Source organism: Bactrocera neohumeralis, chromosome 2, assembly GCF_024586455.1.
Source record: "Bactrocera neohumeralis isolate Rockhampton chromosome 2, APGP_CSIRO_Bneo_wtdbg2-racon-allhic-juicebox.fasta_v2, whole genome shotgun sequence".
Lineage (NCBI taxonomy): Eukaryota > Metazoa > Arthropoda > Insecta > Diptera > Tephritidae > Bactrocera > Bactrocera neohumeralis.
The window spans coordinates 73,862,415-73,889,497 of record NC_065919.1 but is presented as its reverse complement, the minus strand read 5'-3'; the positions used below and the strand labels follow the sequence as shown (position 1 = coordinate 73,889,497).

The 27,083-nt window shown below is 34.0% G+C and overlaps 1 protein-coding gene across 3 annotated transcripts; it reads right to left on the bottom strand.

Annotated features, from left to right (window-relative positions):
- Positions 1 to 856: 856 nt before the first annotated feature.
- Positions 857 to 18,061, bottom strand: LOC126767750 (probable sodium/potassium/calcium exchanger CG1090). Of its 3 annotated transcripts, none has more exons than XM_050485351.1 (7): positions 16,909 to 18,061; positions 10,441 to 10,686; positions 9,835 to 10,365; positions 8,659 to 9,670; positions 5,911 to 6,099; positions 4,440 to 4,477; positions 857 to 4,380 (listed from the first exon to the last, which is right to left on the bottom strand). In XM_050485351.1, the coding sequence occupies exons 1-6, from the start codon at positions 16,909 to 16,911 to the stop codon at positions 4,467 to 4,469; spliced, it is 1,992 nt and encodes a 663-aa protein (XP_050341308.1). In that variant the 5' UTR covers positions 16,912 to 18,061; the 3' UTR covers positions 857 to 4,380; positions 4,440 to 4,466. The 3 variants fall into 3 exon arrangements, with proteins under 3 accessions (XP_050341308.1, XP_050341307.1, XP_050341305.1); XM_050485350.1 differs by having other exon boundaries at positions 857 to 4,359; XM_050485348.1 differs by having other exon boundaries at positions 857 to 4,477.
- Positions 18,062 to 27,083: the final 9,022 nt, after the last annotated feature.

Sequence of the window (27,083 nt, the reverse complement as noted above, 5' to 3'; positions counted from 1 at the left end):
TGTTTAATACATTTTTTAATACTTATTTGTTTACAATTTTACTTAAAAATAGTACAAAAAATAATAAAATCATAAAATTCGTTGCCTATGTAATGTTCGCGCATGTCCTTCCATGTGTTCGGTTAATATTTAATATTCATATCCAATACAATTTTGCTATTTATAATTGTGTGTTAACGTTCACATTAAAATATATATACTTATGTAAGTATGTATGCAAGCATATTACCTATATATTTATTGGTTGTTGTATGTACTAGTATGTAAATATAAAATCTTGCGTGCCTGTAAATCTATAAACGAAACCATGGGGATGTGGTCGATTCGAGTGGGAATATATTATGTTATGCTATGCTATGTTATGTCACACTAAGCTATGCCATGTTATGCTAGGTTTCTCTTTCGCTCTAAAATTATGTTGGTATGTAAAAATAAGGAGAAAGTTAGTGTCGTAATTACATTTTGTATTAAATAAAAGTTCAAATTCCTTGTAAATACAATAAAAATAAATATCAAATCTCAATTACACAATAAACTTGCTTTCCACCTAACTTTTCCAGAGCTTTCATTGCCTCAATCAATTAAAAATGTCACATTCGCTTTTAGTCCACAGAGCTTTCATTGTTTCAATCAATTAGAAATGTGCTTGTACACTTCAAAGTAACCTTGTGCAAAGCAAAAAGCTTTCGTGCAAAAGCTTGCATATTTGCGAAAGCTCGAACAACAAATTGTTTGACAAAGCGTTTTTGAAAAAGTTTTTCGGAAGAGACCTCGAATTGCTTAAAGTTTTAAGACGGATTTCAAAATATCCAATATATATCCAGTCGTTTTTCGTCCTTTTTCGGAGCATATATCCCGTCGTTTTTCGGAAGAGACCTCGAATTGCTTAAAGTCTGGAGACCAATCTTAAAACTATTGGCATACATACATTCAATCTGCTGAAAGTATTGCATAAGCTATATTCAGATAGCTATTGACAAATTTGTTCAGTTATTCACCTCAACCGCATTATTATTCTTATTCCGTTCCGTTCTTCTGTTCTATGTTTGTTGGGAATAGCTTGTAATCAACTGCCTATACATAGTATATATTTAGAAACTTCATATAATTTCAAATGATATAGAGTACAAGTTATTTGTCCAAAACTGGAGAACGCTAAAATTTAAATTCAACTTTTAAGAGTTGCTTTTGAATAAAAATCTGAGTAGTTTTAAATCGATCTGACTAGTTAACAACAAAAATATAGAGAGAAGAGTAGTTATTTTTACAAAAATTCGATCATTGTGAATTATTGTCAAACACAAAGCTTTTGTAAAGCGTTACTCAAAATATGTATGTATCTAAAGTTTAAAAAGTATGTACGTATATAATTTGTTTAAGCTTAGCTAAAAAATACTGCAAGCGCATAAACATATAACAAATACATACATATATGTATGTATATTTAGTAGTTGAGGGAGATTTCATTAATTATTTGTTAATTTTGTCAAATTTAAATATTTTTTTTTTTAATTTTATTTTATATATAACTATATTACTCGCATTACTTGAACTTGTATTTCTTATTTTATATATCTTTTAAAGGTAATGCATTTCTTAAAACGTCATAAGCACATACATACATATCGACAAAGTTGCTCTCCGCTCACAAAAGTTTGCATTGAATTGCCTACAGGGCTTTCATTGTGCATATGTATAGTATGTATGCGCTTATGTGTACGTTAACGCTTGCTATATATGTATGTATATCGCTTCTATTGTATTATCTATAACTTTATGGCTTCATTGTATTATATGTATGTACTTAAACATTAATATATGCAATCATAATATTTGTTTACTTGAATATTTCGTCCTATCTACATTACTTAGTGAGTGCAAGTGTAGCTGCGTTTATCTATTTGCATTGTTGTTTGCTGCTCTTTTTTATTTATATGTATATATTTATTTGTATCATTACAATTAATTTGTTATCATTTATACGCTTCAATGCTGTTTTCAAGGTCGCTCAATTTTTAAAACCGTTCTTAATACATACATAAGTGTCTGATGAGGTTAAACGAGAGATTATAACATATATTTTTGGAATTTTGTCTTATAAAATTATTTTAGGAAAATAATATAAAGGTACAAAGTATAATTTAGAAAGGATAGATAGCCAAACCATGGAAATATTTTATATATCTACTAATTTTATTTTAGCACTTTCTTAACTTGAAACTTGTTTTTTCGCTGGCTTTCGCTTGGAAAGTCAAAAATTTATTATTGTTCACACTTTTCTTCAGCTTAAACTAAGCGCATAGCCTTATGGGTACGACCTAAAGGATTTTACACGTTCTCAGCAATAAAGGGAATGAAAAATATTAAAAGTTTTTTATATTATCTCTAATAAAAAAATATAAAATACACAAAAACTCTATTTAAAAATCGAAAATTTCTTTGGATTTGTAAAATTTTTTATTCTTTACTATGCAGTAAAATGGGACATTTGTTTATAACTATTCTGTGTTTATTCCTAAAATTTATCTACTCGAACTTTGTTTTTTTATGGGCAATATATGGTTTTAAAAGTCTTAACCAAAGTCACATTTCGGCTACAAAGATGATTAATGTATCAAAATTTGTTACAGAGCACATTTTCGTTATGAAGATTCGGAAATAGAAAGTGTTAACACCTTATAATTGCTAAAATAGCGAAAATTAATTCAATAAACTAATTTTTTTCAAATAAAAGTGTATCATGCCTTATAATCATATTTTTTACAAAGCGTTGAACATTTTTTTCTCTGACCAAAACCGAAGGGTAAATTTCTAAATGCATATTTTATTATTTTCGAAATTTTCACAGGAGATACATTTTTCACCTATTTTTTTTTTATTTGTTTCAAATATATTTCGAAAATGTTTTTTTTTTTTTAATTTTTAAATGTTGTGTTAATAAAAAAAATTAAATTTACATTTTTTTGGAATTTTTTAAATACTTTATTAATAAAAAAATAAATTTATAACATTTTTTTTTGTAATATTTCAAATATTTTGTTAATAAAAAAAACTAAATTTATAACAAACATTTTTTTTTGTAATATTTCAAATATTTTGTTAATCAAAAAAATTAAATTTATAAAAAACATGTTGTTTGTAAGTTTTAAAATATTTTATTAATAAAGAAAATAAAATATATAATTTGAAATACTCGTTTTTCATTAGTTCATTCTTTAAACTAAAATTAAAGTATTTTTCGTAATAATAAAAAATATATCTAACAAATATTAGCTTTTAAATATCTACATATATAAGAACTGTTTAAGAGATGACCTCAAAAAGAGTCATTTGAAGCGCATTGTTATTATAGCTTTCATTTTAGACATTTTACGTTAGGAGTATTACTTGCATTAGGTCAATATTTTTCATACATATGAATTTATATTATACATAGTATTATATAACTTGTTGCTTCGTGCGATGTAAAAACGTATGTACTAACATTTTACTTTTACGAATTGGTTTGTATATTAAAATGTTGTTGTAAATATGGTGCCGTGCTAATATGGTATATGCTATCTTTTCGTTTCATTTTAATTTTTAGCTATTCTTATAATTGTTTATATTTTCATCATAACTTCTTTGAGTTTGTCTCGTATGTTTCTGCAATATCTGGAAGTTTTTCAGTGGAGGCGCCAGAAGTAGAGGAAGAGGAGCAGATTGTGTAGGTTTCATACAGTAAGATATATTCAAGTAATTATATATTTTCAGCTAGTTAACAAGTCGAGTTTAACGTTACGTGCATTAACAAATCAACGCCAACACGACTACAAGTTCTTCGCAATCACCCTGTATTTGACTATTTCATGGCGTTGAGTGCACAGCTGTTGCCGTTTAATTGATAATGGCGAGAATTGTTAGTTATGCAGCCGTTAATCTGTATATCTATGTATGTATGAGTGCCAGTGTGTCAGCATTTGTCCAGTATGCACCGGTAGGTAATGAGATCTGAAGCTTAAAGTTTGATGCAGACTCGCTGTACTTGGCACATGTACTCAAGTACAATAACTGTTTGTTTGCTTTTTTTTTTGTATTTTTTGCATAAGTATGCGGTTGTGGTTGTGTTCTGTGCCAGTTGCTCATGTGAATGATGCGTTCGCAGAAGACATGAAATCAAAACGTGGAGTTAACTTAACAAATGCATTTGTCCAGCTTCGCAACACAGCCGCTCAGCAACGTAACAAAATCCAAATCGCTTGGCTTACACACATACAAATAAGTAGATGTGCATGTAAGCTGCACTTTGTTTTGCTGCTTCTTAGACTGCGAAACCTTCTTGATGTCGACCCATTTATTTATTGAACTTATGTAGTGTATCTGTAAATAAATAGCTTCGTCCTGTGAATGCTTGATTTGGTATTATCTTGTGTTTTCAGCTTCCTCTGTGTTGTACCTACATTCATAATACAGCCACATTGATTTTTCTAATATTCACCTGAAAATGTGAAAAATAAAATGATTAATAATGTGAGTTTGCCGTCAATGTATGCCATATGATCAAATTTGACCTGGATTGGTTCATTTAAACTACGCGTGCAAACCAAATTGAAAAAAATCTTTGCTTGGTAGAACCTATTTTATGTTTGTTTGAAGCTCGATCTCCTTATGCCAATTAGTTAACAAACGCTTGTCAGCTGTTTTTTTATGTCGCGAAAAGATTTTTCGGCGGTTTTTACCATTGAAAATGTTAACAACAAACTTCTCGAAATTTTGTGTTTCCAATGGCTTCACGGAATCATTGAAAATGTTTTGTGGAGTCTACTTTATTACGAACATAAGCATTTGAATGGCACCAAGCATTCAATGACGGTCGTTAAGTCATCTAAAACTTGTCTCTTACAGTCGGCCATACACCTATGATAATGACGATAACTTCGAATAGCTTAAAGAAACAGTGCTTGTTGTCATCAGAAAGAAAACAGAGGATATCTCATTAATCGATTCAACACACTTTGGTTAGAGTTTTGGTATAAAGCTTGACAAAGCTGGACTCGTACCAAAAGTCCTGAATCGTGTGCAAAAACGTTGTCAAGTAGAGTTCCCCAAAACGGTGACAACATAACTAGGCACCCAACGCTCACATTACTGGTGACGACACGTGTAACTCATTATCGATAAAAACAGAGCCGAAACCGAAGAAGAAATTTGCTGAATGCATTAAAGGCCTTTCCAGTCGAAGTTTTTAAGAAGTGTATAGAAAATTGAATTAAGTGTTGACATATTTGCATTGCCTATTTTAAAGCCGAAAATAAAGATTTGTATTGAAATTACAACTGACCGAGGTGGAGCTTTTGGCGCAAACGCAGCAGAAGAATTCCGCCGGGCCCGGATTAGACCAAATGCCAGCACAAGTCAGGTGGATACGGAGCAACCTTGCTGCAAGGCAAGCTTATACTAAGACTTACCGATCTAAACAAGGTTAGGTCTTTGAAATAACAGCCCTTGGCCGCATAAAATCCGGATCAATTCAGGTGCGAAAAACGAGAGTTCTCCAGCTTCGTTCCGGATACTCTAGAAGGTTAAACTCCTGCTTATCCAGAATAGATCCTGATATATCTAATATATGTATGTCCAGCGTGCAATGAATTCCGCATGACACTGGCCACCTCTTTGCATGCCCTGCTAACCCTACTCATCTGACACCTTTCTTCCTTTGGTCCGATCCCGTCGAAACAGCACGTTTCCTGGGCCTACCGTTGGATGACGTCGACGACAACTTATATAACCCTTACCACCCTAACGGGGATTAGGTACCCGTTACAACATAAATTAAATTTGTGTTGAAATACATGAAAATGCCATTTTTTTGTCCGTCTTGGTCAAATTTGTCAAATGGAATATAAATAAGATGCTTGTAAGTATATTTACTGGCGCATTCCGGTGGGTTCATGTAACCAAATACGTTCAACTCATACAGCGAGGCCAATGTGATGAAGCACAAGTACCAAATCATCAGTATAATGCCGAGTCGTTTGTCCAATTTCCAGCCGTTCAAATGTGTGGACATAATGAGAAAGATGACCGTCGAGAAGAGCGATAAGGTGGAGTATGCCAAGCCTGTGAAAGAGAGCATACAAAATTTGTTTCAAATATTTTCTTTAGATGTAGTGTATTGAAAATACATTTACTATAAAAATCGAATACTAATAATACAACCATAAATGTGAAGAAAAAATCGAAAAATCTACGATCGGTCATAAAAACTACTGTGTAATTCAAAAGATTTTTACTTGTATGTAGTCAGTGTTGATTGAAAAGCATTACAGTATAATTATATAAGTTGGAGTCGAAGTCTCTCCATTGCTTGTCTTTTATTAGTTTATTTATCACTTTGCTATAAACGAACCCATCACTTATTGAGCTTTCGGTTCCGAATATATTGTTCTTTATGTTGATACCATTAAAGTCAGTCACGCATCAAAATTTGTCACTTAGTTTAACAAAATGAAAGTAGCTCTACTGTGCTTGGTATATAACAGGGAACCGCAGCCAGCATCAGCCCTTTATTTGTTATTCAAAAATTTTTCTGTTGGTGGTATACGAGTCCAATATCAATAAATGGGCATAACTGGTTGATCAACTAAAAGCTTATCCGATCAGTGTAGAAGACAACTTGAAAGAATTACTCTTAGTAATCTAGTCAACGCATCTTTGAAACCATAGACAATAATTTTGGTCATCTAGTTTTGTTGTTTTGGCAGTGAAGGAGAGATGGGGGAGATCGGAGACATTTCCCCCAGGCTATACAGTGCTCTTCAACAATATTTTGCGTTTTTTTTCAACACTTGAATCATTCCCTGGTGACCAGGGTTTCTTTCTACGCTACTATGTTTTGGTATTGTAAGTCATGATCAGATTTTAGAAATGCAAGTTTAGTAAAATTAATATACAAAAAATGTAACTTGGACCACGATAAAATCAAGATTTTAACCCTTAACTCGAGGAGTAAAAATATTAGGTTAATTTAGGAATTTTTTTTCTAACCTGTACAGTTCCTCTATAAACTTTCCACTCGAAATAATTATACTGTAATATTTGCTAAGTTATATAGTCTGATATATATTATTGGTTTTTAATTAAATAAAATAATTGTAAAAGTTGTGTAAATATTAAAAAACTTGAGTAATAAAATTTGTTTTTTATTTAAAGTGATTTATGCAGCTAAATAGTTATTGTGTTTCAAACAAATTGCAAAAAACCCAGTGCACAAAAATCAAATTGTTACGGAATTTAATTAACGTTAATTATTTTTACTTTTATATAAACTTTAAGAATCTAATTTTGTAATAATTAAAAATTCTTAATGATATTTAAATTTTTTTATTCAACAACGCTGCAGGAAAATACCATATTACATGAAAGATTATACGTACATATGTCTAAATGCTTCACGCCTATCAGCAAGATATTATTTTTTTTTCAATTATCTTGATGAAATTCATATTTTACAATAATTTGGATCGCTGGGCTTCGAAACCAATCGCATGTGCTAATGAACTCTTTTGATTCGCTTATTTCTGAGTTTTGTATTTTCATTGAATAATTGAAACGTTTTGATTTCTGGTAAATTTTTCACTGTTAGTCTTGTTTTAGACAATATTCCTACAATAATTTGACCAAAATAAATCAAATTATCTTCATCAACTCAAGCTGGCCTACATTTCTTTAAAATATTGCTACAGATTACTTGAAGAGAAAACCGACAAAAAGTGCTTGAAATATAGGTTTAGCTCCAATATTTACTGTATGTCATTCTTAAAGCATGTGGCTGTGCATGTGGCTGCAACTTTTTAAAAAGTTCTAAAAGAAAATACCATTTAGCATTTTAATGAGTTCCTCAATTAGTTTAAAATAATGATTTCGATTCTTCGATTTCGAATTTCGGCTTATTTTGGAACAATATTATGATTCTAACTAATCTGCTTTTAAGTTGATTGAATTATTATGTTTTCAATATATCTTTTAATTTCCTGCAGGGTCTGTGAATATACTCTTAATACCAATTATGCGAATCATAATTTATTAGTTTTTTAAATAACTTCTTAATGAAGACAATTCACGAAATATACATAATAATTATATTTAAATAAATGCTAATTGATTCAATTGTGTTGCTTTCAGAATTGATTTAGAATGATAATTTTTAGAAAAAATACTAAGGGTAGCACAACAATTCTTAAACTTGAATGTAAAATTTGCCAAATATTAAATACAAATTCCTATTGTTAACAAGAAAGAACATTAATGAACGTTAATGAGCTTTTAAGTAGAAGTGTGTTGAAAATTGATTTTATTTTAATTATGAAGAAAACATTTAATTGTCAAACACATACAGTTAAAATTCATAAACTACTTAAGTGTGTGCTTTTGAAGTTGTGTGTAGTTTATACATAAATATGCATTAATTGAAATATTCCATACATACATATGCACAATTCTGACCTTAATCATCACTCCAGCATCGGAATTGGTTTTTTCTTAAGTACTTAGTAGTTTCACATACGTATATAAGTACATATTTACATTGCATATGTAAATACACATGTACATATATACATATATTTCATGTGGACACACATAGAATTCGGTAATTATATGCCAAGTATATATACATACCTTTCGAGATGACATTGACGTGCGAGCCAGGCTTTATAATGGCCGTTTGTATAAACCACGGAAGACCTAAGCACACTAGGATATCAAAGACATTCGAGCCGATCGCATTCGATACGGCCATATCGCCGAAGCCTTCTTTGATTACCGCTATTGAGCTTAGGGCATCGGGTACAGATACACCAGCAGCCACAAATGTCAATCCCATAACCGTGTCTGGTATGGCCAATGTTGAACCAATCACGGTTATCATCCAAACCATAAAATATGAATAGAACGAGATCCATATCATCGATACGATAAATGTGAATGGATACCAATTACGGTATTTTTCGGTGCGACAATCTGGCATAGTTTTCTGGCATAAATAATGTATGGGATAGACGACATACCAGGCGATCAGTGTTGGAAGTCCGCCTTCCGTGGGACGTTCCAATGGATTGGGGCGTGCCTCTTTCGATTTATCAGCTGATTTATAATATTCAACACCAGCTGGTTGCGGTTTACCTACACTCGGTTTGCTGCCGTCACCATTTGTGTTTGTTTGTGTGACGACGGCATCCGGTTGATCGGGATTATAAGCCATATTATCTTGTCCCGAACCGGGTCCAGAGGCGTAGAACGTATTCGTGCCCCAGTCATCTTCGCCGGGCGGTTGGCCGTATCTAACACTGACTCCCACTGGATTTGTCGACGGTTCATCGCCCCAAGCGGCGTTTGGATCCCAACTGGTATTTGATTCTCCATAGCTTTGGTAATCGCTTGTTGCCTGTTGCTGTTGCTGTGAACCAGATGCACCGTCTTGTGTAAGGCTTGTTTGCTGTTGTTGCTGCTGAGTGCCTTGTGTATATGAGTTATCCGGCATGTTCTTATATGTCACCAACGATGATTGCTCTTCCTTTGTGGGTAACTTGAATGGTAGATTTAACGACAAAGCCCAACGCTCCAGTTCCGTATTGAAATGTAGCGCCACACAATATCCCACATAACACAGCAACATGAAGACGGACTCGTACTGTAAAGGAAAACAAAAATTAACGCATTTATATTGAGTTTATACACAATTTCGAATAAACATAGTAGAGAATATTTTTTGAATTATACATATATTCGAGTCAGAGGATTTCATATTTTAGTGGGTGTATGTCTTTCGAATACAATATAGTTTGATCTACTTACGCAAGATATAACGTCATTAAAGATGATAATCAGCATCACTAATATCGAAAGACTATAGAAGAAGCAATCACGCACCAATGGCCACCAATTCAGTTGACACACAGTGCCAGAGCATAGTGCACAGACCGATATTACAAACATGATATTGAACACCGCCGAGCCAATAACACCGCTTATGCCGATATCGTCCTTCGCAAAAAATACACCAATCACTACCGTTGCCAATTCGGGCGCGGAACTACCCGCTGCCATGAAAGTAGCACCCGCTACATCGGGTGACAACTTCAATTCTTCACACAGGCGATCCAAACTGGCGACAAAGTATTCATCACAAACGATAGCCAAACCGAAGAATGTAAAAATGGCAACGAGTACGTGAATGATGAGTCCACCATGCTGACGTGCCCATTTACCCATCAATGGCTGAGGAAATTGTTCGATGGCGGGCGGGGTACAATTGCGTTTTGGTCGCCAAGTGGGTACGGCGTGTTTGGCAGCAGCGTGTGTGGCTTCTGTTGTCATAACAGTACTCTAAAATTAAGTTAAAAATGAGTATAGAAGTAGGTGCTTGTATATGAAAAATTTTTGGTAATCCAAGAATCTTACCTCCGTTGTAGTTAAAGAACTGAGCGTACTATCCATCACATCGGTGTCCGCAAGATCACTATCTGAGGGTTCATTGCCGCCTGTCTCACCTACTCCGCTATCCCCTTCTTCTTGCAAATTCTCGGCATTAAACATACTTTCTGTTCTTCCCTCACTCTTGGCCGAGTAGACACTAACACAGTAGTAAATAAGGAACAATAGTCCCATATTCCACATACGAGCTCGACGGCTTCTTCTTCGGACAATCTGTGAATGGAAGTGATAGGAATAATAAATGTACTTTTGAAAAACTGGATTTAAATGGGTGAAATTCAGCAGTATATAAGCGAGTTATAGATCTGACTTAACTATTAATAGAACTGGAACTAGATTAAGTGGTTCCACTCCGAATTTTTGGTATCAACGATGAGTTATATAAAAAAATGAATTATTTTTTAACTCGAAAACGAAATGGAGAGCTTGAGAGTTAGTCGGAGTCTGATAACCAATATTCTTAATATGCTACTTTGAGACTGAATTTCTGTCCAAGAAATTCCAAATTTGAAAAGAAACAATACCAAACCGCCGAGAATATTTCTTATTCTGACGTTACTAAAAAATTCATCAGCCGTTTGAGAAAACTTTATAATAAAATGAAATAATCGTGTCACTTCTTTATAGTTTTCTCATTTTTTAAAAGTCTGTAAATGCGGATGATTCAATAAGGAAGAAATGGGGAGACTGATAAATTTATGACATTTAATATAACATACTTCTATATATATATATAATATATATTCTTTATTATTGTATTCTTCAGCACCTAATTTGAAGTTATAACAATTTGTTTTAACTGAAATTTCCATATGCTCAGCACAAGCATGTATGGTATTGTGAGGTGGTTCATACAAATATTGAATGATTTCGAAAAATGACTGTCTAAAGTTTTGGTATTTTTTAATGACCCTAATACCTTTACCACTATCTCATACAAATAAACAAGTTAAATGACTAAGAGTACTAGGTACGAACCAACAGTGGAACTTGCGATACCGCAAATTGCATACTGGCGCTGAAGCCTAGTCAAATGATTTCCGCTTCGTAATCCGATACATTCAGTTATTTACCACATATAGTTAAATTTTACTTTTTGTGATTTTTTTCATCGAATATGAATGCATTTGTTTTATTGCAATTCGGGGTCAGTCAACTTTTCTAGACATGGGAAAATAAGTTCATAAATAAAGTATTATTTACAGAAAACCTGTGTTTATGAGTATGCTAATATATGTAAGTATGTACATATGTACATTGTATATGTCCAGAGAGTCGAAGTGAATTTGCATACTCATAGTATCGTCACAGCTGTTTTGAACGAGATCTACCCAGTACTTCGAGCGCATTAATTAGCTTTTTAATGCCTTTGAAAATTTGTAAGTATGTTTATAAATGTAGATATTTGTTATAAGATAATAGGGAAGACTCAGTCAGTTGATATATAATTCCTTTAATTTAATTCCTAAAAATTAATATTTTTTATTTGGGTCGATTACTGCGGGAAGATAAATGAGAACTGACAGCACGAGGCCGTGACCGTCAAAATAGGTGAGGTTAACACAAATAGCTCTATTTTGTAGAACCAAGAATGCATCTTACAATGAATGTCTTAAACAGTTTAGACATTTGAGTTTCACTATATGAGCTTTTGGAGAAATAGAGACTTCGCGAACCCTATTCATAACTTACAGCAAATCGTTACATGGTGAGAACATGGTAAGCGAGTATGTGTGAAGATTATAGATTCAGAAGCACTTACTTTGTTATATTGTTTGTTGGTGCATTAAACGAATAATATAGTAAAGAAAAAACGGTACAAGTTAATTTCGGTTTCAAGAGTCCTTTCAGAACATGATGGATCCCCAAGATCGAAACTGCTATAACGAAATTTTGCTAACTATCTTTGGTATTGAAGTTCAGTCCGTACATCACATAATTTTCACCTTACTCGAACTGCATTTTTATCTTTTTGATAGTAAAACAGTAAAATATGCCGAAAATGCGGTTTAAGAACTTCGATTGGGCATAGTGGGACTATTCAAAAATTATTTAGAAATTTTTTTACAAACGAACTTTACTATATCAGCTATTCAAAGATATAACGGTAAAACGGTTAAGTGTGAAGTTGGCTGCGAAAAAATCAATAAGATCAACTGTTGTCATCAAACGAAATTACTTAGTGAACGACCCGATATTTGTCATATGACGGCATTATATAAAGCATCGAGCAGGTCAATAATTCTCTGAAAGAAATAGGATCAGTTAGTCATTTATTCGACTGAGACAAATAGCTTGATAGGAAGGCACTTGAGGCCAGCTCTAACGATGGTTATGACAAGTATATGGAAATTGAATTGGATACGTATTAGAATACATGAAAATTTATTTTTTTATTTTCAGATCAGACTAATTGGACAAAGTTACCACCCTTTGTAGCGCTAATATCCCATCATGTGCCAGTAAAACTGCTTGAAAATCAGATTACAAATCGATCTTTCCCAAAACAAACACCATTGAACCACCAGTCTTATTTTCGTTATATTGAATAAATATATCAGTCCTCAATGAGATATTGAATCAAAATATAGCTTAAGTAAAGTTTATCTCATGTTGCATGAGTAATTTTGCTCCGCGCAGTTAAAATACTTAATTTAAATACACGGACGCATTAGTATTTTGCTCATCACGTGATTCTTAACATTGCTTTAAAGTCTTTACAGTGTTTAAGTAGAAATAACAGAGGATGATAAAGGCAGGAAAAACTTGGGAACAGTGACAAATATGAAACTACAGAGAAGATAGTAACCGCACGTGCAATGAATTATATATATGTATATTTATATACAGATGTATATATGTAAGCATGTATGCATAACTGCATGGGGGCGTCTCACCCATTGGGAACGACGACACATCGTCTGTGTGAATCGTCGTCTACGGCCAGCAATGGTAGTGGTGGTGTGCTCGATGACTGTGGTTATGATGGCGGTGACGACAGCGCTGGCATTCGTGTTGCCTTCAGCATTACTATATGTTGCGTTGTTAGCACCGCTGTAGGTTCAACATTGGCATTTACACACTTTATCGATTTACAGTTTTCTTTAGCCGACTCGTTGGAACGAGACGCTGGCAGGACAGCGAGAACACAAAATACAAAATAATGAACAACAAGAAACGACACAAAAAAGTATATTTGTATATATAGAATACATATATGGTGAGTACGTATGTATGTATGCGTGAGCTTTACTTATATTTTGGCAGCGTCAGGTTAGGGAGATGGCCTCTGCCGGTTACTTTGACTGCTTTTTGCTGCATGCAATAGCAGAAGGACCTGCGACAAGCGGCCCTTCACAGTAATAAGCGCCAAGTAGTGACAATTTAAGTTAGAAAGGGCGCTTCTAAGCTTTTATAAGTGTGTGCTACATAAACTTTTTCATTTGGAATTTATGTCAATCGACGGATGACTTAATAAATGTGATAACTTCAGCGACGCCAACTTAAATCAACAAATCAAAGAATTCATTTCGACTTGTATTCACTTATATGCGAGTAAACATGTAATTGTATGTGTATGTATGTGTGTTGAAGTACGCAATGCGCAAGGATGCAAAGATGACGTAGATGCACACAGATACACATATAAATATATATCCTCTATATACACACATAAATAGTAATATGTACATGTATGCTCATATAATAATAATATATAATATATGTATGTATATATAAATGAATGTATGTATATAGTAGATAAAAATTTGCTAGAATTCTGGCGACTGCTTACATCATACAATTTCGCAATGTAACCGTTTCAACTAAACAAATACAATAAATCGACTGGCAAAACGACGTCATTCAGTTTATGTGTCACTGCACGGGTTCTATTGGCGCCAGACACTTTCGTGGGTCTCTATTACCCAATTTTCCCAAAACCACAGTTATCACTTCACAGTAAACGAATGTCCCAATGCAGTGGTTAAGTCACATGCATATATGTACATACATATTGGCAACAGTGTCTCACGAATGTGTTCACAGAAAACTTGTTTTGTTAAGTGACAATATTCTTTTTGTAAGTTTCTCTTTTCATGTATGTAAAAATAACAAACTTTTACTTTTTTTCCATATGTAAAATATAATAAATCAATCCATATACGGATCAATCAATCTATATACGGATGTTGAACGGAAATTTTTTTTATTTTCATTACAACTTAGTTTGACCAAAAAATTAGTTTTTTATTCAAAGTCTAAAAAAAAATATTTTTTTTATTTGCTTTGTTCAAAAACAAGATTAATATATGTACTAACGGAATATGTTTGGTTTTTTAATTTTAGATGAACCAACAATAAGTTATGCTGTCCACGTCGAGAGCACTTTTTTTTGTGGTCTCAACGGCTGAATTTTCAACATTTTTATATCAAAACTTCAGAAGATATTGCTTAAGTATGTACCTATGATATGAAATATTATATTTTTGAAATATGTGCTTGCCTACATTAAAAAAAATTCTAAAAATACCTTTTTTTTACCTCTGAAACCCACCTAACACCTTAAGAAATACTAAAATTTGTTCATACTATAATCGATTTTTCAAATATTTTTTGATTAACAGTCGTTCAGTTCAATCAGCTCCATCTGCTTAACTATAAAATAATAGTTTATCAAAAAAACTTGTTTCAAATTTGATTTGTCGGAGATAAATGATCCGGTCACTATAATTGCTTTAGACTGTTCTGTACAAATTTCTCTTTAAAATTAACTTCCAGTTTTTGTTCCGGCCAATCAAAGAATTTTAGCAGACCAAAAACTACCAAAATTTAGGGTAAAATTCAACTTTTTTTTTAAATTCCGCCATTTTGTAAATTTTTATTTTTTCATAAAGTAGTTGGTGAAGTAGGGTTTTATCTCACAAAATATGAAGATATTTCCATTAAGCTTAGTGAGAATGAATGCTGGAGAAAGTTGGAGGTGCTGACATAAGTTTTTCCCTGATAAGTAATACATATGTTCAGAACACCCAGAGGCAAATGATGAAGACCCTACTGTTTTTTTATAGTAGGAGGAAGCATCGGAAGTCAAAGTGCGGGACTTTAATCAGCTAAACCTATCCTCATCTCATTTCTCTTCCACGCGACCGCTGGACAACTTCCTGGGAGAGAAGAAGATATTTAAGTCTCTACCATACAAAGTGTATATGTATGTATATAAATCATCAACTGAGCGATATACATAAGTAATTCTAGCAATTTTCATCTGTGAGTCCATGAATTATTGTATTAGTCCCTTAAGTTTTGAGATATCGATATGATTATAACACACGTTTTTTCTCTTCAAAGATCCAGTGCTATTCACCAATTTGTGAACTTGTGGACTTGTAAATGATGTATTAGAGCTTTGGAGTAGCCAAAGTTAATGTTTATTTTCTATTTTTTTGCTGAACGTAGGATAAAATATGTAAGCAAAGTGAGTGCTTTCAATAAATAAAAGTAAATTTTAGAAATTTTTCATTTCTGAATTCTATTTCCTTTATATTTGCTGAAAATATTTAGAAACCACTGTAAGCAAACACACACACATATCTGCAGTTCTATAAATTTATCACTTTTCATTTATAAAATTGCGTAAATATATATTTTCTAGGTATTGATATACATATGTACATACATATTTATACATATTTTTAAGCATGTGCGAATTTATTACGTAAATATGTTTTTCAACATTTTTTCGATGGTTTGCTGCTCATTTACCGCCTGCCTACCGTCAATCAAAGCAATCAGCTAAACAAAAACACAGTGCAATTGTTTTGATTTGATCTCAATTTTTATTCAACTTGGCTTAGAGGTACACATACATACATACACACTCGTACAATGATGCAACTGCCTTTTGTGCAAAAAATTCAAAGCGAATTTCAACCGTGGCTGCGCGTTATTAAAATTCATGCATACCCACATATACATATTTGTGTGTGTGGGTGTGTGTATGTATGTGTTTATGTAGTTATGCTATTTATAGTAAGCTCAATGGTATCTATGAAGAAAACGTAGTATACTTTGCGGGGCAGGCTTACAGGTAGGAAATGAAAATGAACAAATATAAAGAACAACAACGTATGTGTGTGTGTATTTATGTGTACTTTTGGTGTGCGATTGTTAACGGCATTTACAACACACACTTGTGTACGTTTCTGTGTGTATTTGTATGGAATTGTGTACTTGTGCGCGCGGCAGTGTGGTGAAAAGCAAAGGCAAGGTGGTGCATCTCAACGGCTGTATATAGTATAACGGCAAATTAGGCGCCGTAGCGCGATACACAGCTACTGCTTGTGAGTGTGTGTGAATGCCGTTTTCATTGTAGTAAATTCTACTTTGCCTATTACATATTATTTCTTTCGTTTTTCGTTTGCGACTCGTACTAACCATTTTGTATTGTTTTTTTGTTTTTGTGGCTGCTTGTGTTGTTGTTGTAGTTGTCGCGATTATTTGAGCTTTGTCTCTAAAGCCCTATTGTTATTTTGATTGTTTCCTCAAAGGATATTCGCACAGCTTACGCCTGCTTAACTTCGTGCCTGCAATATTAAACGCGTTTATCTTATTTTCACTGTCACTTGCATTTGCACTTTTCAGTCTTTTATGATTTTAAATCACACATATATGTGTGTATATGTGTGTGTGACGATTTACACTGTTGTGTATATAATAGCTAACGAGGTGATGGCATTAAAATAGCACATTACATTCGTATAAATATTTGCTAATAAAAAAGTGAAACACTGTTGTTTTCCCGACGTTCTTTTCGTTGTATTTTTCGTCCGATTTTCACTCGGTCAGAATGTATGTATGTATGTCTCGCTCGATTCGATTATTCAGACTCCACTTGTACCGCGATTAGCACCATTTACGTTGTCACTGAAGAGGTTTTCGTCGCAGCCCTTTCTTCCTGTATACACTTTTTTCTTTTCGCTCTCCCGTTTTTGTTTTTATTATATCTTTTTCATTATTTTTCTGTATTTTTTTTTTGGTTTTTTTCGGTGTGACACACAACTGCAATCGTGTGATGGCAGCGTAGAAGTGGGTGTTCGGTTGGGTGGTTGGGCGCTGTGGTGGTGGCGTTACAGTTTTCAGATACACAGAATATTATGTTGTTGCGTATTTGCAGAAGAAGCAGAAGGAAGAATAAAATTTCAAGTTGTTCGTTGAAAATTTTTCGTATACGCAAGAGCCTCACTACTTTTCAGGCGTAGAACAACATTTCATTTCACACTCTATTGCAAAGAATTATTGACTTGCTTGTTTTTAATTGCACTATATTATATTTTGCTATTTTTTATTTACACTAAATTTATTCAGTTTCCGTTTATCTTCAATAATAACACATAGTGGCCAAGAGTGCGACCGTCCTTCCAGCAAGGGAAGACCGTAGAATTGTACTGAGTTTTCACCACCGCATCGATTGTCACGACGGCACCGCTGGTGTGCTACTGCTAAGCGACTGTTCGTGCATTGCCCGCGGTGGTACAAGTTGGCGCTGTTGGGGCCAAAGCTGTCGCTGCTGCGGCCGCTGCTTTTACCTTGTTGTTGGTTGTCGTTTCAAGCGCGCCTCTTTTGCTTCACTTTTTACTTTTGTCACAGAAGTTTAACGGTAATAGTACGACAAACAGTCTTCGGCTATGCATGGTATCTATAAATTTTGCGCTATTCACCACACAAGCGCTGCGCTCCACAAGTCAGAGTTGAGCGCAAAAAGAGCATAGATTTTTTACCATTCATCTGTGCATATTCACTCATTTACGTACACATACATATGTATGTATATAATTAAATATTCATATAATCAAGTAGATTCCACCGCAGTTTATTCGTATTTGTTTACCGTTACGCACCAAAAGTTCGCAGAGCGCAAGTGCAAGCTCATTGAGCGCAACTATGTGTGAGAGTAAGAGAGAGTGGTGCTTTATAAATATAAATAATTGATTATACTACATATTGTTCGATACTGGCAACACCTTTATTACGCACAAGTGCAAAATCAAATAAAAACTTTGAATGAAATATTAAACATTACAGAAAAATGCATATTGGTTAGTCGAAAAAGTCTTTTCGTATTTCTAATCAAACTTCGATTAATTTTTTTTGTATATTTATACTAATAAATAAATAAAGAAATATGTATCATTTTGGTCGACCACTTTTTGCCATTTTTCCGCTAGAAACATTATTCCATCAGTGTAAAACTTTCATCAGTGTAAATCGAAATTTCGAAATTTCCAAAACGGAAGTGAGCGAACCATTGTTGTGCTACACGAACTGATACAGCATCGTCTCCGTAAACTTCACAAGTTTCATTGGTGGCTTGCGTGGAATTCTTCCCTTTTTTATACAAAAATTTCAAAATATAGCGAATTTCTTCATTATTTTCACCCATTTTTGAACAGCTGTAACTTTTTTTCAAATTCCCCGAATTGAATTTTTTTTATTTAAGCTAAATTAAACTTAAAATCTTCCAACACTATCGGTGGAGATATACAACTGCAACATCATCTATTGACAAAATGCGAAATCACTTTTTCGACTACCCAATATTTCGAAAACACTTAATAGATTTTAAGAAAAATTTCTTAAGTTCTACAGAGGAAAGAATTGCGTTCGAATACATCATGAACTATATAACTTTACGAACCATCAAGCATCGCAAGTTTTGAATTTACAGAGTTTTCGATGCCAATTAATAACCTGTGCAAACATAAATCGATTTAGATCACTATAATCACCTCGGCTATAAACAATTTTCGCGCTTAATCGTCGATGCTTATTTCATACATGACTTTTTTTTCAATTTCAAGGTTATACCCTCAGCACTGATGTCACATTAGAAATAAAAACCTCTTCTTCCAAATACTAATAGCATTGCTTCTAAATTTAGAATATCGGCGATGAAATAAATTTTTTAATCTTCAAAGACTTTTATTGTGATGAGAAAATATTTCTAATACTTGTATTGTTCGGAATTGTTTCCTAACTTTAGACTAGAACAAAAAATGCTTAACACATTCTACCCGGCAGATTTTTATCTATGTTTATATATATTGTGTCCTTTTTTACGCGATTTTTGTTCTGCCACTAATCGCAAAAAAAATCGCGTAAAAATGGTTAGTTTTCCAATATTAACTAACTCTTTTGGTTCCGAATATAAATAAAATATCGCGTATAACAAAATATACGCGCAAAAAAATATTCAAAAACATTACAATAAGTTTCAAATTTCAGACTTATGATTTATTCATTCATAACAACATAAAAAATACAAAACAAAAACCATACATAAAAGAGAATAAAATAGAAAATAGGTAGATTTATTAAAAAAAAAAGTTGAGTGCTGTTTAATCACTGTCATTATCCGTAGAGGAAATTATTCTTAGCCGCTTATTTTGATGGCCGGCACTGATATCACTAGAATTTGTATCAGAATCAATAGTAAGAACTATGGATTGATGTTCTGATTGACTTAGCATCTCCGACTGAGTTTGCACCATAAATTCAGTTAATTTTGTTTGATGCTTCTCTTTGGACCCAATAAATTCCGATGTAGTTCTTTATATCTTAACATGCAGAGACTCAATTCTTTTTGAAAAATTCGTGCACGTTCGGCATCAGTAAATTTTTACAAAATAATTTTCCAATTCTGCTGCAAGTTTAAGACCAAGCAAAAAACGAAAAAAAAGCAATCGCATTAAAGTGAGAAATTCGCGTAAAAAAAGGAATTTGCGCTGCAAAAATAACCGCGTTAAAGTGAAATAGCGTAAAAAGAGATCGCGTAAAAAAAGGACTGAGTGTATTGTGTGCACAATATGACAAGATGATGTGCCTACAACAAATATAAATTTATAATTCCCCAATCTATTTTATTTTAGCACTGTGCCTCTTTATAGTTTTCAAATTAAAAATATAAAAATTTGTGGACCACCGGTGGTTCACACCGGATAAAAATAGTTAAATTGTTTCAATATTTTAAAGATCGCTTTAATATTAATATAGATAAATATGTATGTATATAAATATACTTATAGGGTTAATTAATAAATTAAAAAATATAAAATAGTAAAACAAATATTCTTAAATTTTTAAAGAAATCATTACGCTTAATTCAATTTTTTGCAACAAAATAAGCCAGAACTTGAGGTAATGTAGCATACAGCTGTTTTAAGAAATGCTTTTGTGAATGATTTTATAGCTTTAGTTCAACGGGTTCTTTATTATACTCTTGCAACCTATTTGGCGGGGTATTATAGTTTTGTTCACCTCACGGTTGTATGTATCACCTAAAATTAAGTGAGATAGATATAGGGTTGTATATATATAAATGAACAGGAAACCAGAAAAGTAGAAACTTGAAGAAAAATTTAAATATCTTGATGAAACTTGGAATGCGGGTTTCTTAGTAAAAAAAAATACGAGTTGGTAGATAACCGTAAGTGGACTACTGCCACGCCCTCAAATCGCCTTTAAAGTGCCATAACTAAACACCAAATTAAGATATAAAATTGTAATTTGATACAGGGGATCGCAGTAGCAAGGGGCACCTGTGTGAAAAGAAGGCGGTGCCCCGCCCTCTAATAAGTTTAATGTACATATCTCCTTAACTACTAAAGCTGCAATAACGAAATTTGCTGATGGCAAATATTATAAGAACTTCTATGGATAGTATGAAAATTGATGTAATCGGAATTTGGCTCTGCTTACTCCCCATATAACAGTACTGCTCAAAACTACTACAAGCGCAATAACTCAGTAACTAATTACGCCAGAGACATTAAATTTTACCTCCGAAATAGTGTGAGAAGGCTTTATGGGAGCCGGTTTGAAAATTGGACGATGGGCGTGGAACCGCCCACTTTTGGTGAAATCACATATCTCGGGACCCGTCCAACCGATTTCGACTAAACTATGTACGTGGCATTTTTCTCATATTCCTATGTCCCACTGTAAAATCGGACTACAACCACGCCTACTTCTCATATAACACAATTTCAAATTCCATTTGATTCTTTCACTTTCCATTACACAAATCAGGAAGCAATTGATATAAAGGGATAAAACTTTACACTAATAATTCCTTTAAAGCATGCCACCTTATGACCAATAATTTCTCAAATCCAATCAAAACTGGTCAAGCCCCTAGGTACCGAATATGTGGACCCCAGTATCTATAGTTGACTTTTGACCGAAAATATTATCAATGTGTGAGATATATAAATGCAATTCATACAGAGTCTTCTCCTGATAATAGTGTATATGTGTGTCAAAATTGGGTTGAATTGGACCAATACTTCTCTGAGCGCCCATACACCTATATAAAGATTTTCGAACTTCCAGGTGACTTTATGCTGGATATATCGACCAATATTTGAGTTATCTCAATGAAAATTGCACAACATGTTTTACTCATAACGGTATATCTTTGTGCCTAAAATAGATAAAATTAGGCGAAAACTTGACCTGACCCCCATTAAACTATTATCAGGATTTTCGAACATCCGGCTGACTTTGCTCCATATGATTGGTGATTGTATGTGAGGTAACTTAATGGAAATTTTTTTAGTATATTAATAGAAGAAAACAGGTCAATACTCTTCCAACACCCATATTCTACGTATAATGATTTTCGTGTTTGTGAAAAATCGTATGCCGAATTTGTCGGTTAGTGGCTTTAAAGAATTTTCATAGATGGTATGTAATAAAAAATCTCGAAAAGTATAAATGATAGCGATTTTGACCTCTAACCTTTTTAGCAGCAAATAAAATTTCGTACAAGTTTGTGATGAATATGTTTTCTATAGCTCTTGTCATTTACGAGATATATACAAAAAAAAATGCGAATTTAATGGAAAATTAGGTTTAGAGCCCCTTACTACCTCGCCGGTGTGAGTTACGACTTTGTTGCACTGGGCACTTTTGTAGAGTGAACAATTCTGAGAAATATGCGTCTAAAGTCAAAGCGATGCCATAAAATACCTCTGATCTGTAGGAATTTAAAGATAAAAAATCACGATTGTAGAGTATTTTCTATGGAAAATTTTTACATGCCTTTGTCCAGTTCTTAATGCTAATATTAAGGACTAAAATTTTCAGGGAATTTTTTTTAGGGTATTTCCAAGGAAATTTCGTGACGGGACTGAAAAAACTTAATAGTTAAAAAAACACGCTAATGTACATATGTATATATCAAATTGTTCCGATAAAACCGATCCTCTGGTTGATCGCGGATATTTGTTGTTGTTTTGATAGTAGGTAAGGAGTGCTGCTGTGGGTCCACTTGGCGGTTGCGCCATTTTGATTCACTTTCTTGGGACTTTGATACTTTTGCTTTCTCGTTTCATGTTTGCGCTAAGCCATTTGGTGCTCTCAATAAAACTACTTACATCTGTGATGTTTTTTATGGACAACCATTCAAGTGTTTTCCAGATGGGTACCATGTATTGCGTATTCCCTTCTAGCTTGTATCTGCGGCAAATATTGTTATATGTTTTTATTATTGTTATATAATGTATAAAATTATGAATAAGTGGAGTTGACCTGTCAGTGAGTTTAAAACTTCTTTAAAATGGTTTACTACGATGGAGTTAAGAAGTGGCGTCGATAAACCTAACAATGGCGCATGGCTTTAGTGTAGAGTCTTTCTCTATACCTAGTTAGCTAAAACAAGTAAGAAAGAACTAAGTTTTGGTGCAACCGGGCATTGTATAATCTTGCAACTAGCAGGAATTAATGGCGTTTAGTGAGTCGGTCGGTTTGGTTATCAAAGAGAGTAAAGTTCTAACGGCCCACTGTGCCCATAACCAGAATTATGTAGGCGGTTCTTTACCGATAAAGAAGAATAAAATGTGCACTTAAGTGAGTATGTCTGTAGCTATTGATATAACTACCAACTATTGCATTAGATTGCCTCCCAATGCCATTTAAACGCCTTAAAAGCGAAAACCAACAAGCTCTGCCACCTAACTATTTAGAATGATAATAATGGTGACAAAACCACAATGCAAAATTGACATCATAAATTAAAATTACTTCCACCCTTCTTCACCTTAGCATTTGTGGAAAACTAGATAGCCAAATGTCCTTAGCCTTAACAAATATGTGTAAGTGTATGTATGTATGCGTTACTACCGGATTCGGCCACGGGGGGATGAATATTTAGCGCTGTTCAGGAGTACCTTGGCTTTCTGCGACGATTTGTAACAATTCCGATCGCAACAACCAGAATGAGTATTTAGCAGAATGCGATTGTACCGAATATCAACCACAAAAATAAAATAGCGAAACTCATAGACATAAAGGCGACGCATACAATAATAAAATGAAATACCAGTGGAAAAAGGGGCGAGTACGTAACCATCAACACGATTATTCCGCATAAAATAAATTGATTCCTGCTAAAAGTCAAAAGATACTTTCGCCGAGGGGTGCTGCCCACAAACACACACTTTGGCACTTACAAACATACACACACGTATAATCATATACCTAAAAGAACTCTCGATCACTATAAATTTGTCCACAATAAGTTCCTTTATTGAGATCTCAAAAGGATTGCCGTTGCCTCATTCTGCTGCACAAATACCCTCTTGCCATTCACAATGCTCTGCGCCGCTCGTCTGTTTGCTGCTTTCTTAAGCGAAGTACACTCTTGAGTGGCATTCTTCATACATATGGAAAGACAATACGTATCGCTCGCACAAAGAAGTCTTCTTCCAAATGCATTGAGCATCTGTGCGCTGACATTTCGATTAAACAATATGATCGGCACTGATCGTACTTACCTGAAGATGTCGATGCATATCCATAAATGCACTACGTATGGGATATAGTATATTTATGTTTCGAATAACGCTTTGGCACCTCTACAACTTTTTCTATGCATATCTCGACATATAAATAAATTATTGTGGACGCATCCAGACAGGCTATTGTCTCTATAGCTAGTGTCCCTAAATAAAATGTGTGTCAAAAATTACGCATGCGGTTACATAAGCACATATACATACATATATATGTTTGTCAGTGTACTTCTCTCCCGTTCCCTGCCAGACATATTGGCGTTGTCAACAAGATTTGCACGGTCACTTTGATATCGATTTCAAACAATTTATTTAGCTCCTACTAAATGTCTTTGTATGCATGCATGTGCAAACCTGAAGTGTGTATGAGTGAGCGCAAACGATTTGTATTTGATTTTGATAAAATAGGGAATATCTAACTTGAAGTTATTAGCGAACCACCAGAAGTAAATGATAGAAGATTATTAAAAAGAAAAGGGTTCGATTATAGATTCTGAAGTACAAGCAAGTTTTAAGTTCAAATTTTATTTCATCCACGAATTCAAGCTCCTAATTTACTTAAATGCTCTACTTACTTATTGCTATATAAAGGGTGATCGATTTCTCTACTTTTTTTTAAGAAAAACCACAAAATTTAAAATTTTATGAGGAATAATTATTATCATTCGAAAGAACATTATTTGTCATTTATTTTTTGGAGATTACCTCTTTCAAATGTTGGCCGCTACTACGTGTCAGATAGTCCATCCGTTGAGTCCAATTTTCGACGACTCGTTCGAGCATTTCGACTGGTAACTGGCGAATGAGACACGTGATGTTTTGCTCCAAGGCCTGAATCGAAGCGGGATTGTCTGCATAGACTTTCAACTTTACATATCCCCAAAGAAAAAATCTAACGGTGTGATATCACACGATCTTGGCCAATCGCCCTGCCCAAAACATGAAATTATCTGTTCACCGAAGTGTTCTCTCAATAAATCCATTGATTGATGCGATGTGTGGATAGTGGTGCCGTCTTGTTGAAACCAAGCCGAGATCACAATTCCAATTCAGATTGTTGGTTATCATGGCGCGATAACGGTCGCCATTGACAATTACGTTCTCATCGGCATTTTTGATTTTTGAAGAAATATGGATCGAATATTCCACCGGCCCACAAACCACACCAAACCGGTTGTTTCTGCATGAAATGACAGCTTTTGAATTTCTTCAGGTTGCTCTTTGTCCCAAATGCGGAAATTGGCTTGTTTATAGTATTCTTCCAGTAAAGCAAACAAAATGTATAATGCTCTATCGAGAATGATCACCAACACAGGCTGTGTGCGTTCCATCCGGCGATTCTTAATAGCGAAAGCAATAAGTTCTGTAATACTGTACAACCAACGCTATTGAAATATTAGCCGGTATGCCACCCATTGACATCCAGGGAGATGAACTCGAGCGTTTACATCAGCTATCAGCGCCCAAAACAGTATCTTCAAAGACAGAGAAGGAGAAAAATAGCACTAAAATGTGACAGGAGCGGTGGAATTGGATGGAATTCCTCATCCATAGGGCGCCGAACCCACCGACTTATACCGAACATCCACTCGTGGATAGACAACATAAGGACCTAGATTTTCATCTGACCCAAATACTTAGTGGACATGTGTGCTTTAGAAGCTACCTTTTCAGATTCCACAATGGCATTAGTCTCTGAACATGTACAATTTTATCGCCCTCGATTTTCAAATACAAAGAAAAACCTAAAAACCACACTCAGTGGTAGTTTTACCGTCGATAATTTAACGACACTCTGTGTCAGTCGACTGATAAATGGAAAGCTGTCAGCGAAGCATCAGCATTCATAATGACAGAACTGAGACTTTTTCCACAGATTAGGCGTCCGTCAGTCCGCACAATTGAGGAGATTTAAATGTCTTGTCTCTCCCACGAAGTAATACTTATTCGGTGGCTCTGTGGAAGAGTCTTGGGTATAGAGTAGGTTAGGTGTAGCGGATTAAAGTTCCGCATTCCGGCTTTCGATGCTTCCTCCTACCATAAAAAAAAAATAGACCAGACTAAATAGACTCAGCTCGTTACCCTGATCATATAGGTTTATATTTCATGGGGCTTCTGACGTTTCCTTCTGGGTGTTACAAACATCGTGACAAACTTAATATACCCTGTTCAGGGTATAAACTTCTAAATGAATATAAGTAACACATATCTCTTTGGAGTCGAAAATACTTTTTAGAGTTTTTCTCTTTATTTTATTTTCAGAATTTTGAAGCTTGCAATTCTAACGCTTTTGATTATGTTGATCTAACTAGATGTTTGCTTGATTTGCCACTCTATTCTATTTGAAAAATTGAATATAGCTAAAAAAAATTTTACTACAAATTGTTTCGATGAAAAACTTAATTAGAAAATTTTCAAAGGCATTGATATAAGTTTATTATAAGTATGTACATACATATATTTCGCAGAATTCCTTTAAAAAATCAAATTCGTGCATTTATAAAGGATTTTTTAAGGATTTTATTAATTAGCAGATAACTTCTCATATTCAGAAGGTGTCAACAGGTATCAAGTATTCATTACAGGCGTTCAATTGTCCTCCTGGTGTCAATTGTCGCACCAGAGTCGGCAACTTCTGACAGTGCGGCTGATGCGGCTGAGTGTAGCAATTGTGTGACAGAGTTGTCAAGAAAGAAAACATCAAACGTGCGCCGTCATTTCGTTCTTTTGTTTGCAGTGAACACTTTTTCATTTATGTAT

What these genes read in the sequence shown, in the direction of transcription:
- LOC126767750 (XM_050485348.1), bottom strand. An exon ending in GTTCTTTAACTACAACGGAG is followed by an intron (nt 10,366 to 10,440) that starts GTAAGATTCTTG and finishes ACTTAATTTTAG; the next exon opens with AGTACTGTTATGACAACAGA. An exon ending in TTAATGACGTTATATCTTGC is followed by an intron (nt 9,671 to 9,834) that starts GTAAGTAGATCA and finishes TTTCCTTTACAG; the next exon opens with TACGAGTCCGTCTTCATGTT.